This window comes from Serinus canaria, chromosome Z, assembly GCF_022539315.1.
Source record: "Serinus canaria isolate serCan28SL12 chromosome Z, serCan2020, whole genome shotgun sequence".
In the NCBI taxonomy this organism is placed as follows: Eukaryota; Metazoa; Chordata; class Aves; order Passeriformes; family Fringillidae; genus Serinus; species Serinus canaria.
The window spans coordinates 48226223-48239790 of NC_066343.1; the positions used below are offsets into that span (position 1 = coordinate 48226223).

At 37.3% G+C, this 13568-nt stretch overlaps 1 protein-coding gene across 5 annotated transcripts in view; it reads right to left on the bottom strand.

Moving 5' to 3' along the window:
* Positions 1 to 1459: 1459 nt before the first annotated feature.
* Positions 1460 to 13568, bottom strand: part of RIC1 (RIC1 homolog, RAB6A GEF complex partner 1) — a 46933-nt gene continuing 34824 nt past the window's right edge. For 4 of the 5 annotated variants that reach the window (XM_050987410.1, XM_050987411.1, XM_009098986.3 and 1 more), the window contains 11 exons: positions 12990 to 13150; positions 11858 to 11996; positions 10681 to 10797; positions 9185 to 9913; positions 8707 to 8865; positions 8463 to 8596; positions 7195 to 7481; positions 6219 to 6413; positions 4281 to 4458; positions 3963 to 4151; positions 1460 to 3660 (listed from right to left, as the gene is read on the bottom strand). In XM_050987410.1, coding sequence (XP_050843367.1) covers positions 3375 to 3660; positions 3963 to 4151; positions 4281 to 4458; positions 6219 to 6413; positions 7195 to 7481; positions 8463 to 8596; positions 8707 to 8865; positions 9185 to 9913; positions 10681 to 10797; positions 11858 to 11996; positions 12990 to 13150 — 2574 coding nt within the window. In that variant the 3' untranslated portion in view covers positions 1460 to 3374. Of the gene's footprint in view, positions 3661 to 3962; positions 4152 to 4280; positions 4497 to 6218; positions 6414 to 7194; positions 7482 to 8462; positions 8597 to 8706; positions 8866 to 9184; positions 9914 to 10680; positions 10798 to 11857; positions 11997 to 12989; positions 13151 to 13568 lie in introns of those variants that run through there. The other variant, XM_050987412.1, reaches the window with a different exon arrangement.

Consider the following 13568-nt stretch of genomic DNA (forward strand, 5'->3'; position numbering starts at 1 on the left):
ATTGAAGCAGTTTAGTAAGTATACCCAGTGTGAAAGGATCTAATAGCAAGGAATATATAGTATTGTTCCTGTTTTTCTGAGACAGTTTTGCAAAGGATGAGAAACAGATCAAGAAAACTTGATGATGTGCAAATTGTGAAGGAGGAAATCTTACAGCAGACAGTTATATGTGAGCTGGATACACAAAGTGAAAAGAGTGTCAACATGTTGGAATTCCATAAAAAGATGTTTATCCTCAACTGGTTAAGTGGCCCATTTTTCCTATCTTCAGGTAAATAGTGCACATTTGTGAATGAATAGACCTTTTGTGGAGGGTTAACTACGGGTAGCTGGTGGGTACCTACCAAACTGCTGACACCCTCCCCTCAGCAGACCACGAGGAGAAAATGTGATGAGAAAATTAATGGGTTGAGACAGGGACATTACTGTCTAGTACCCACAACAGATGAAACAAAGTGGATTTGGGAAAATTATTTTATTACCAATTAAAATTTAAATATGATAACCAAACACTTTTCCCCCAACCTCCCCTTCCTTCCCAGATTCACTCTTCTGCCTTCTCTCTCACAGTGGTGTAGAAATACTGGAGATGGTAATTTAAGAGTCAGGTTGTGGTCAGTCTGCAACATTTCCTCTGCTTCCTTCCTCTCCTCACTATTGCCCTGCTCCAGCATGGGGTCTACTCCATGGGATTCAGTCTCTCATAAACTGCTTCAAAGTGGATCCTCCTCTTGCTGGGGTGGTCCTTTAGGAAGACTGTTCAGCATGGATCCCTGTGGGCCATAGTTGCTGCCAGAAACCTGCTTTTGCATGGGTTATTTGGGCTGCAGCTTCCTTCAGGGCTCATCCATCCACCTGCTTAGTGTGGGTGCTCCAAGGCTGTCACTGTGGGTATCTGCTCCAGTGTGCTACACAGTGGGTTGCAGGTGTAGAGCCTGCTTCCCCATCATCTAGAAGGATTGAGCTGCTGAGCAGTACCACAGCAGTAAGCGGCTAATTAGCAAGACAGTATATTATTTAATGTGTGTGTTTACTTGCATAGAGCCATAGGCTGCAGGGAATCTCTGTTCCAGTGCCTGGAATACCTCCTCCCGCTCCTCCATTATGGGCGTGGCTGCCTGCAGGACTCTTCCTCACTCATATTCCATAGCATTTTTTTACTCCTTGTTAAATACATTACAGAGAGGAGGCACCAGCTTGTGTTTGTTGGAACTGGCTCTGACAGAGGCCCCCTTGCCACCTAAACCCACTATATCTTTTCACAGCAGCAGGTGGATGTAACTTCAAAGATGCGCTAATAAGGCAAAGGCTCAATTCCTTCATCCTGTAAAAAACAACCCACAAGAGTATAAAAAACAATTATATCAGGTGGTTTCTCTGAGAGCTTTGTCTCTCAAAGATAGCCTACCTGAATGGCTTGAAGTCAGAAATAGTTCTTTTTCACAGGAGTAACTTCAAGTAAAGTTGAATACATTTGTCTTTTAATTACAAGTATAACAGCAGTGAAATCAAAATACAAAATTAGCATGTAAGATTTGCATAGAGATAATTACTACTAAAGAAGTACAAACTTCTAAAATTTCACAACTAAAAAGATTTACCTGCTAAACAACATAGCACAGTAGTAAGATATGAATATTAAGAATGTCAATATATCAGTTAATGTAAGTTTTATTTGCACAGATCCAAAACCTGAACAGCAGAACACTGACCAGGATGGGCTTGGCTTACATCATTACCACAAAACCACAGAAAAATATTAACTTGAAGGACAGTTTTTATTTCTTTTAACATAGATTAAGCAGATTTCTTTATCATAAAAAAAGCTTTAAGTATTATCCCCTTAAAACAATAATGAATTTTGACGTCAGGTCAGAACAGGCTTGTAGGTATGATAGACATTATCTGTAACCAGTAGCTACAATGCAGAATAAGCTTAATGCTGGGACTCTGAGTTTCTTTCCTCTAACTTCAGTCTCAAGTTTCAACTCTTAAAATGAAGTTCAAGTTGCATTCATTAATAGCTCCAGCTTTCCACGTAATACTCGCAATTATTGCACTTGTACTGGTTGTATTGGCTTAGTAAAGCCATTCTAAAGCAACAGTTTAATATCTGTACATTTTAAAGCACTTGATCTTATCTACAAAGGAAAGAAAGATGATGAATACACAATTTAAAACTTAATTGTGAATAGTCTTAATTTCAGAGTTTAAATGGATGTGTATTTAGCAACTACACTAAAAAAGCAACAGATGCTGTAACTACCCTACGATGACTAGTTTGGTCCATGTCAGTAATCAAGTGATGTTATAAAAAATAAACTAGTTTATCGTGTATAAAATGAGTAATGTTGCATTTTTGTTCTGATTGCACAGTACAAACAAGCTAATATCTAAATTAATACTGTTAACAGGTAGTTATTACATAGGGACAGCAGCTAGAAAAAATAAGTACCTCAAAGCAACAGACTTCTGCAGCCAGGTTTTCATAACATTGTATGAAAGTTAAATATGTCTTAGTTAGAAGTATGCATATTATAAAATGTTTGAAAAATGTTTAAGTATGAGCTGTTAAACTAGTTTTCCATAGCAAGAGTATATGATGATTATTTACATTTTTAAAAATCCATTTATCAGAAAAGAATTTATAATTAAATAAATAACTTTCAGCAGTCCCTTAACCCAACTACACGATCTGTTAAGTGGCAGTAAAAAAACAGGTAAGCCACCTTGTGTCAGTGTTAGGTCAGTAAAGTATGCCTCATCCAGAAAGAAGTGCAACTCTGCTTTAACTTTACTAGTCATCTAGAAACATGCAAATACACATAGGTACCTCCAAATATGGTACAGTCTTGAGTATTTGTACAAGATTATTCACAAAAACATACAATATATTTTACAGTCCTTTAATACAAAATATCAGTATCAAACCAATCTGAACTGCATTGATCAGACATTGTATTAGGCAGGCAATCTGCAAAGAAAACAGTTTTTATATTTAATCCCCTCTTCGCCTTTTAAACTCAAGCAAGATATAAGTAGTTTCTTCAGAACGTGTTGGTGATGTAAAGGTACTGATGAACATTGGCTGAATCTGTCTCCATGTGTGTTCACTCTCCAACACTATTTAAAGTATCAAAATGTAAAGCTGCAGTCTGGCCATTGCATCAAAAAGAGTCATGCCTCCTTTTGAAATTATTAGATGAAACTGATGTTTAGTTATCCCCACTAAAAATTTCAAAGATTGAAATTTTAAGAAAACAAAACAGACAAACCAAATTAAAAAAAGAGTTCAAATCCAAAACACAGAAGCAGATCTAAGAGCTGGTTTGCTTCCTTTCACACCTGAACAAAGGAAGTCGTTCACCTTCCATTTAAGACACAACACAGTCATAACTGCCTTCTTGGAATGAATCCTCATCCTCTGTCTTAGCCTTGTCCTCTTCATGTCTGCTTGCACTGGTGCTGCCAGCATCACTCTGAGGATTAGTGCCATGGCTAGATGAAGTCCTGCTTTCCTCAGCTCTTGGGTTTGTTTGTTCAGGAACCTTAGAAGGATTCACTGGCTGAAACGCTTCTGGTTGTACTTGCTCTTCTACTATTTCATTTAGTTTCTGGATCTGTGGTTTGATGATACTTAGAAATGGCTTGTACCCAGGGCTAGGAAGAGAATGGGATGGAACACCATAAATGAATTAAAATTAGTACTTCTGTCATGTGCCTGAAAACAGAAATGGTTATAAATAAAGAGAAAAAGGCAACCCTGATCAAACAATAAAAGTTGGAACGCTGGTTGCTCTGGGTTTGTTTCGGTTTGGTTTGTGTTTTGGGGGTTTTTTTCCCCAGTTTGATTACAACTCAGTGAGATTGCAGCTAAGGCCAAGGTAACAACTCAAAGTTACTTTTTAGGTAACAAAATATCTGCAGCTCAAATTACTGTGAAGGTAGAAAGTAACACTTACCAATCCGTAGAAGCCCACTTGTCAACAGCATCTAGGCCAGTCTTGATATTCTGACAGATTTCTCCATCAATATCAGAGGACTGCATGATACTGAAAACCTGGTTGATAACTGAAGATTCTCTGAGAATAAGGCCTATGACAACACACCAATCCAGACATCCTGCTTCCATGAAGATATGTAACAAATACCTATATGGAAAGAAAGGCTGTTTATTTTTCTACTCCCAAGAGAAAAATTGCAGTGTGATGGTGTAGATCGTTTCTTTCTCCAAATGCTGCATGCCAGCAATTCTCAGTCTCAAAGGTGTCACTACTTACCTCAGCTGCACCTGTGACTTGTGTGGCCCTTTACTGGCCAGCTCTAGAGAGAGCTGCTCAAGCTCTGACTGAGTTAAACTTAGACTAGAGAAGTTTTCATCCACCATGGTCCAGTCTCCATCCACCATAGAACTTGTTTCAGTCAGGTCCGTTGCTGAACCAATGCTGCATTCATCACCTATCAAAAACACTCAGAAACATAAGGGGAAAAAGAAACTACTCACTTTAGTAAGACTCAGAATTTTTGAACTACTTCCTAGAAAAATTGACAAACAGTAATGCTTTCCAGTGCATCACAGTTGCTTCAGGCATATTGTCCGTCCTGCTTCAGCATTCTTCTTGTCACACTGGATGGCAGAACTAATGTTGGGAATGCAATAGTTTTTCTATCCAGTAAAAATAATTCGGGAGAATTATTATCAGTAACCCACCCTAGGTATGTGTTGGCAATCATCATAAAAGCACCAATACAGCATCTTGCATACTATAGTTCTAGAATTAAGTCCAGGAAGGATTATAGTCTAAAATTCTGCTTATTTACCATTAAACTTTGTTAAAATGAAGTTTCAGTATCAATTATTTTCTTCACACAAAACCATGAAGATTTCAAATGCTTTTTAAGGTAAATATTTACCAGCACAAATTACAGAAAGAAGTATTTCCAGTAAAAACATGAAGAGCACATTCAGTAACAGAATTTTCAAAGGAACAGTAACATAGCTAGAAACATTACAGCGGTGAGTTATGAAGGCACCTACTCTTAAAAGCTATTTCCATATTAAAGCAGATACATCTTTTCTTTGAAAATGTTTAGGAAGTCAAAAAGTTATTTGATTATCTTCTTGCCTATAAATACCAGTGCTGGATTAGTAACTTGTGAAAATTTTTATTAGAATTCAGTTAGCAATGTTTTGAAGGCTTTTAATTTAGTTTCTTTAGAAATAAACTGCTTCAAAATGCATAGCAAAGTCCATTGAACTCTAAGGTCTTCATCCAGCTCAGAAAAAAAACCCCATATATACTTGTTTATAGAAACAACAGTAGTGGCAGACAGCAGTAAAATCAGTAAAAGAGATACCTATTTTCTTGCAGTCTCCAGATATAAAAAACAAGAGAAACAGGAGTGAAAATAAAATGAGACCGTGCCCAAGCAGACAGAGAGGATCTCCAAATGCTCTGGATCACACAGAAGACTCTACAGCTGTAAAAATTAGGAAACTGTAGCTCACACTATGTACTTCGATCTTTGCCCTAATGGAGTGGAAATCACATGATTTAGATAACTGTTGAAAACATTGCTCTGTGCTCAAGGACAAGAGGAAGTATACAAAATTTTAAAAAAACTAGAATGGTCTGACAAACTTTTCCCCTTTCTGTGTCCAGAAAAAATACATAAAAAGTACAATTTTGATTTTAGTAAGCTCATCATACATTGCAGCTTTTAAAAAGCAATTTACATAAAGCCATAGGAAAAAATACAACTATATGGATCTCTAATTTCCTCAACTTCCTCAATAAGTAATGTATCTAATATCATTCTTAAGAAACCCAAAAGCACAAAGTTCATGCAGTTAGAGCTGTTCCAACCGCTGCAAGAGGCTGATCTATGCAAGAGACAAAGAAACAAAAAGCCACAACATAGGATACTCTTCCTATCCAGACTGAAAAAATACTGAACTTCAAGTTATCATCACAGATAGAAACTTCAGCAAATATCTATTTCATATTCAACTTCATGTACTTAGAGATGTACAACATGGGCATTACCTTTCTGTTGTAAAAAATTCAGTTCATTTTTCACTAAGTCCTTCCTTTTATTTTTCCTGAATTTTTCTTATCAGTGGAGAAGCAATAATACAGCAGTAACACACAAATATCAAAATATAAGCACACACTTCACATCCTTCCAATGAGCAGATAGAAGGAAGAGTGACTAACCTTTACTTAGTAAAGGAGAAAGGAACGCATCTTGCATATGCGGTCCATGGGATGAAACAGTATCAATCTCTCTATGAGAAGAGCTGATAGTACCAAGCCAGCTGCGGCTGCGAGGTGTGTTTGAAATCCCTGTGTCCATTTCCATGTTTACAAAGGTGTCTGTAGACTGAGATTTTAGTAGTTGTTCCCCCACAGCTAAAAAAAATCAAAACACACCATAGAAAAATAATGTAAGTATCCAGAAGGAAATTTAGACAGTTCTCTCCAGGCATTTCAGGAAGCTAAATCTTGCATCTAAGTCAATATGCAGGGGACCAATGAAGTTCACAGAAATGCAGCAAATTTAGGCATTTCAGGAATTTCTGACCAGCTTTTTATGAGAGCAGTGGCATAAAAGCATTATGACGTAATAAAGTGTAATAAAAAGACAAAGACTTGGCAGCAATGTCAATCTTGCCATATGGAGATAAGGTAGCAAATGTCAACTTTGCTGTAAGTAGATAAGGTAGTGAACTGAGAGATCAGTATCATAAAGGAGGTGTAGAAGTCTTCTAAATTCTTACCACCAAACAAAGTAAATTTCAAACATTAGGAACATTACTATTTAATTTTCAAAAAGTTAATCAAAAGCTCATCTAGAGACTACAAAAGAATATTGATTTTAGTAATCTTCTGCAGCAGAATTTACACTGAAGCAATTTCCATGTTGAGTTTAACATCTACAGTAATGTCCAATTCAGTACACCTAAGAAAGCAGGAGATTTCAACAGAAATTGTAATCACAAAAGAGATACTGTCTATGCTAAACAGAATCTCTTCAAAAAATACACTCTGGGTGAGAAAGCTGTGCAGGTGGTAAGCCTCAGCCTGTTCTTATCTTGGCTAAACAGAGGCAGAACAAAATGAGGTTCACCAATGTAGCATTGCAGGAGGGAAATCTGAGTTTGAAATCTATCAAACTCAGATGCTACTGTACCTGTCTTGTACTTTCCGTTCTTGAAAGGTGAATTAATGGATGAAGCTGGTATAACTGGAAATGGCCAGAGGAAATCCTTGTGTAGCTTTTTCAAAGCACACACAAAATCCTCCACACGGGCAGCTCTGGCTCGCTCCTTGCACAACCAGCCGATCAGCTCAAAGCCCAACTGTGCAGCAAAGCAGCCAAGGTCTTTCAGCTTGATCTCCTCCAGCAGACGCCGAGCATGCCGCCAGAGCATCATGTCAATGTACATGTTCTCAGCACAGTCACTGTCTTTACTCCACCTACACACACAGAGCACAGAACAGCCAAATGAACACTGATAAAGCTGAGTCACAAAGGCCACAACTGCAGAACACTGAGTCAGCAGAGTAGTAAAAGGGGAGCTTTCTATAGAACAGCGGAAGCAGTTTCCCTGATTCCTTACTGCTTATATTCTTTAAAAGATCCCACTGCCTCAATCGGTAGGTGAAGTAAAGGATTTAAGTTACAACAGCAGCAGTTTTTATAGAGCATTAAGCTATTAGCAATGCAGAAAAAAGTAAAGTAGGAGATAAAAGGCAGATGCCATTGCAAAGTTAAGAGCAATGGTCAAGTATTGGCCTAGAGCCCTTCCTGTTCAAACCTTTAAGACAGTACTCTCTATTAAAAATTACTAATTCAGAATTTATACGAGGATGGTTTTAGAAATCAGGATGGAGAAAAACACCAAAGCAAAGATAATAATGAATTTCAGTTCAGTCCTACTTCTGAACCGTAATACCTATCAATATCAAGTTGGTATACAGCGGCTTTTGAAGGGTTCACCCCAAGGCATAAAAGGTTCTATTTGTAGCTTGGAAACACAGTGCCAGATCAAGATGTGCACAGTAGCAGAGCAGTACACTGTGATGCTGTGTACTGTGAGCTGTTCAAAATGTATTTTTCAGCAAAACAAGCCCTTTAAATATGAGGCACGTGGTCTCACTAGCTACTTAAATTACTACAGATATAACGTGTACCACATCCAGTTGTTTCAGTGTCTTTTGGTCAGCAATATCTATCTAGGCATGCTTGTTCATATATACAAACACCATACCTATATTTACATGTGTGAGAATGTATTTTCCCAAGAATGTTATGAGAGTACAAAAGTTGTGAAATTATAAATGCAAAAGATGTAGAAGGAGATTATGACAGATCTATCCTCTAATTTATTTCTATAACTTAAATTGGTAAGAAAGTTAGTCCTCTACCTAATAAAGTGGGGTAGGAGAGGACATTACCTTTTTCCAGATGGGCCAGAGGGCATACTCAGTGTTTTTGTCAGATTAAATTTGCTATGGAGGTTCTCTGCTGATTGGGATAAACTAATGCTGCGATGCCTGAAGAACTCAAAACCACCACTTGAACTAGGTTCCTAAAAGCAAGAAAACCAAAACATACACTGAAAGGACCAAACATGATAGATAACATGAAAATTAATCATGCAAGGCTTGATGCACAGTGTTTACTTTTCTCAACACAAACCTGAGTTGTTGGTGTAGCTGGGGGTGTTTCTGTTTCTCCAGAGCCAATGGCTTTAAGAAATCTAATCATATGACGACAGAGATCCCACTTTCCCTGCTCTAAGGCAGTATTAAACAGGAGAGTAGCGTGTTGTCTGCTAACTGCTGGAACTTCCATATTCTGCAAGGAACAAAGCATAATTAGGTGATTTACTTTTACTATAGAGCATCAGAAGTTCTATTAAGTCAAGCCACACTATTTCACATTCAAGTATCCCAAAGATTATAAACAATAAATTTCATTCTATAATTTCCCCATTTACAGCAGTAAACTAACTACTTACACTGCATGATCTTACCACCCTTCATAACTGGACATAGTATCAACAGAAAACTGTTAATTTAAAGATCTGTTGGACATGCACAACTTTGATATGACATTATTTTTAAAATACTGCAATATTAGTAAATATCTCTTGCAATATATCTGGTGCTGTTACCTGTAGAATAATAAGGTAAGAGGCAGCTGTGTCCAAGTCTTGGGCCATTAAGCACTCTTCAAATAAGTCCTTCGGGTTTCCAACAGCAGCAAAAAGGTAATTCCACAGGGCATATTCTGTCTTCCTAGCACAATGAACAACTGTCTGCAGGAAGAGGGGGAATTCTGTAATGAACTTCGCCACAGTGGGAAGGAGAGGGTCGGGAATGGGTTCCCGCGAGGTAGCTTCTTCTTCCAGCACTTCATGAAGCATCAGTTCTAGTACATGAGGAAAGTATGGTAATGTAGCACAGGAGTGGGCCAAAAGCAAGGCTTGTTCACCGAGGTTCCTAACCAAGAGCTGGCGCAAAATGTGATGGAGGTAGATCTGAGAGGTTCTCTCAACAATGGAGAAAGGAAAGAGAACCTCTAAGTGTTCTCTAGCACTGGTTTGAGTGTATAAACAGTCATAGAGCACAGTGTCATTAACAGCACCAAGAACCAAGGCATCTTCAAACAAAACAGCCAATGGGTATATGTTGATGTGGAAAGGCAGCATGATCCGTCTTGACAGAAAGGAATGCGGTTTTCGATGATCTCTGGGAAACAGGGGAAGCCAGACTTTCATACCTGCCCCACCACAGCTGAGCCACAGAGCCTCCAGTAAGTGGCGTTTCTGTTTGTTAATCCTGCAAGTAGTCCATACATTTTCAACAGACTGGGCTAGGACAACTGGAGCACAAAAAGGCAGCTATTTAAAAAGAAAAATAAAAAATTAAAATAAAAAAATCAGTATCAATGATTCCTTTTATTTTTACCCTATTCACAAGAACTCTAGTTTTCACCTAGTAACACCAAACATGTTATTCTTCTAACAAAAATGAAACAAATCTGCCTCTCTCTTATCTACATCCTAGCATGTAGCAAAAGACCACTTAATACTTGTATTAACTCAAGACACTTTTTTCTTTTTTTAACCTCCTTATTACTTAGTCAGGAAGCAGAGAGATAAGAATAAAGGTGAAAAATAAAAACCTGCTCTCTGCTTCTTCAGTTAGCCCCCAAGTCCAACCTAGAACTGACAAATCTTTATCTGAATTTTCCAAATTTCACTCTCCCAATGTGCTTGTTTCACATTTTTCATCAGCTCAGAAGAATTGAAAGTTCAGTAATTGATTTCTATTGTTGTTATTGCCAAGAACTTTGTAAATGTACTCTGCAAAAAATTATAATGTTCCATAAACATACAAAACATTTCTGGACAGACTAGAGATTTTCTGTTATTGGTGCATATGAAATTTTGGGCAGTATCTTTAAAGCTTGTCTATTTAATTTCAAAATAACTAGCAAACATGAGTAAATGCTAATATATTTCCAGCCAACAATTCTGTCTGTAAGCATAGATACTGCTTTGCTTATAGTCTTATTTTCATTATGTCTGGACCACTCTCTTGCACAGCTTCTTCCATCACTGACATCTTTGAAGCCATATGCAATACTCCACATATATTTACTCACATGCTTTCTTTGATTAGGATTATTATCTTTATCTCGTATCTGGGGTCCAGATCGATCCCTTTGCAACATGATAAGTTGTCCTGCTAAGTTAAGCATAATACTTTCAGCTTCACAAGCCTAAGGATAGAAAGAATATGATTCACATTATTTAAGCTTTTTGAATTATCATTTTACTCATAACCACACAAAAAACCCCAGAAAAAAATGTAAATTAAATGCGACACTTTACAGAGATGACTAACAGCTGAATTCAATGTAGAAGGACTCAGAAATATCAAGAACCAGTTCTTCTGCAGTGTAAATACTGGAAGGTTTCTTATTCACCAAACTCATTGCACGTGTTTAATATGGACTTTTTCCAACCATGTGTCTTAAAATGGGTAATCCACTAGTATTCTAAGAAAAAAAAAAAGCTCTGTATTCTTATCAGTATCATCACAGTATGATTGCCAGTATCTGACTGCAATGACTAACACTGGTACAAAACCCAAGAGCTGAGCCAAAAAGATCTGAGCCACACTTGTACAGCATCCTGAACTTTTATTTAGCTTCAGTTAGAGAAAAATTGTTTTTGTAAGGTGTGTCAAGAAAGCAAAGTATTCGGCTCAGTTAAGCCAACTCTGGTTTCATTTACAAAAAAAATCCAAGTTCTCTTTACATGTGCTTTCAATACCCTGACAAAATTCTGAAGTTAAGACAGGGACCTTCACATCTTAAGTCATTATTTGGCTGTTGCAGAATTGACAAAGAGTGCCTTATAGGGTCATATGCCATCTTTTAATTTCTTCTATTTATTCTTTGAGTAATGGACATGTTGTTGCAAGAAAGGTAATTCCTAATGCCACGGATTGCTCTGGTTTTTGACTGTTAATACACAATAGAGCAACATACCCTTGACAGAGTTAAATTTAATTTGTTCACCAAGATTTGGTCTCAAATTTTGCAAGTTAAGAAGAGAAGGTATGAAATAAAATCTAAACTCTTACTTCTCTATCCACCCCCTCACTCCCAATTCCCACATAAAATGTCTACACAATGAACATCAGAAAAAAACATGTTCTGGATTGTACCACACAGAAGAGTCACTGACTCATGACTGATTTATCAGCCAGGTAACCTTTAAGGAGTAAGCTAACAAATTCAGGCACCATTTCTATCAAATTTCGAGATCTGTTACCTGCTGAGGCATCTTCAAGGTGATGCCAGTCTCTGTTCTCACTGATGTCAACGTAACAGACACTACAAGAAAAGGATGAGGAATGTACCGAGACATGGACACTTCTTGAAGAATTTGGATACTGGCAGTAGGATTAAGACTGAAAGGAAAATGGCAACATTTAGAAATTTTAAAACAGTACTTAACAAGAAATTACTACCTTGGAGTAAACCTAAATAAAATAAGCAATTTATCCTTAGCAACAATTTACTCTATGGAACAAATGACATTCCTTTAATCAGGAATCAGTAGTATATATAAAGTTACCAAACCTAAACTGGGCTACTGATCTTGATACTTTGGGAAATACAGCTATGCATGGATAGAAAACAATATCAGATACTTCAGAATATGACTCTATTGACTCTTCAATGAGACAGCTTCCAGGTTTGGATTCTGTTGGGAGCTTTTTTTAAAAGCATTGAAAATATTTTTCTCTGAAGTTCATCAACAACTTGTTTTTTTCTACCACAAAAAGGTCCCTTCTTGGTAAAAAGAACATACCATAACTGTAAGAAAAATCACCTACATAGGCACTTAACCCCACCCCTAAATCTCTGAATCTTTATCTCCTCCTTAGATTCACTAATCTTAATTGTCTAAAAGCACCTGGAATATTTTACATTGCTACTTCTTTTGTACTAAAACAATTCCTCAACTCCACACCAAGATCAAACCTTTTCTCTCTTCATCTTTGCAAGCCTGCTGCCACCTTCCCTTCACTAATTAGTGCTTCTAATGTTAGAAACATGCTTTTCTTTTAAGATATTCAAATACACGGGGTGTCTTTTCGCCACTTTTTGTCCCATTCATATTCAGTTTTCAAGTTCCTATAATTTAGGAACATGTTTGTTCAGACAGCTGGAAATGTGTATACATCAGCCCTTACCTACCTCTACCTTCCACATGCCTATCAGCATGCGTGCAAGTGAAAACACTCATGAACTTCTGCATAGAGATAACACCACTCTGTGTTTTGAAAGTCTGACTCCACCAGCTATCAAATACCTTTGTATTATTGCAGGAATTTACTCAGACTGAGACCAGACCCATAGGTACCTTACTGCAAAAGCATTCAAACAGTGACACTCACCCCTCAGACCTTCTCTCAATACTATAAAGGCAAATGGAACAATCTGCTCTGAACAGTATCACAATGTCCCGGAAGACACTCAGTAGTAACGTGTTTGCTTGCACTTTGGTGATGTGAGCAAACGCGTTGTCAAGGTTAGATGTTCGCAGGTAGATTCTCAGCTGCAAGGAAAAGGAGAAGTTTGAATAAGAGTTCTGTTTACCAACAAAGTAACAGAAATTCACTTCTGGTTATTTTCTTTATTGTGGAATGGCTGTCAAAAATTTCTACCAAGACACACTACTGAGTTTTTGCTTCATCAAGTATTTTATCCATTGCATTTTATTATTACAGCCAAAGCAGTTAAAGCACAGTACAGCCAAATCTGATGTACTGAACAACAATCATAAGGAAGGAATTTTATTCACCAGTTTTAAAATGCAAAGAGTAAGTAAATTTCCTCTGCCCATATAGTTTAAAAGCTTGAAAAATTGTCCCAAAACATTGTAAACCGGTATCTCAGAACACACTTCATGCTAACATGCAAAAATGTCACTAAGTCTTCAGAACTATGAGTAGGTTCACTGTAGTCAGCAGTAA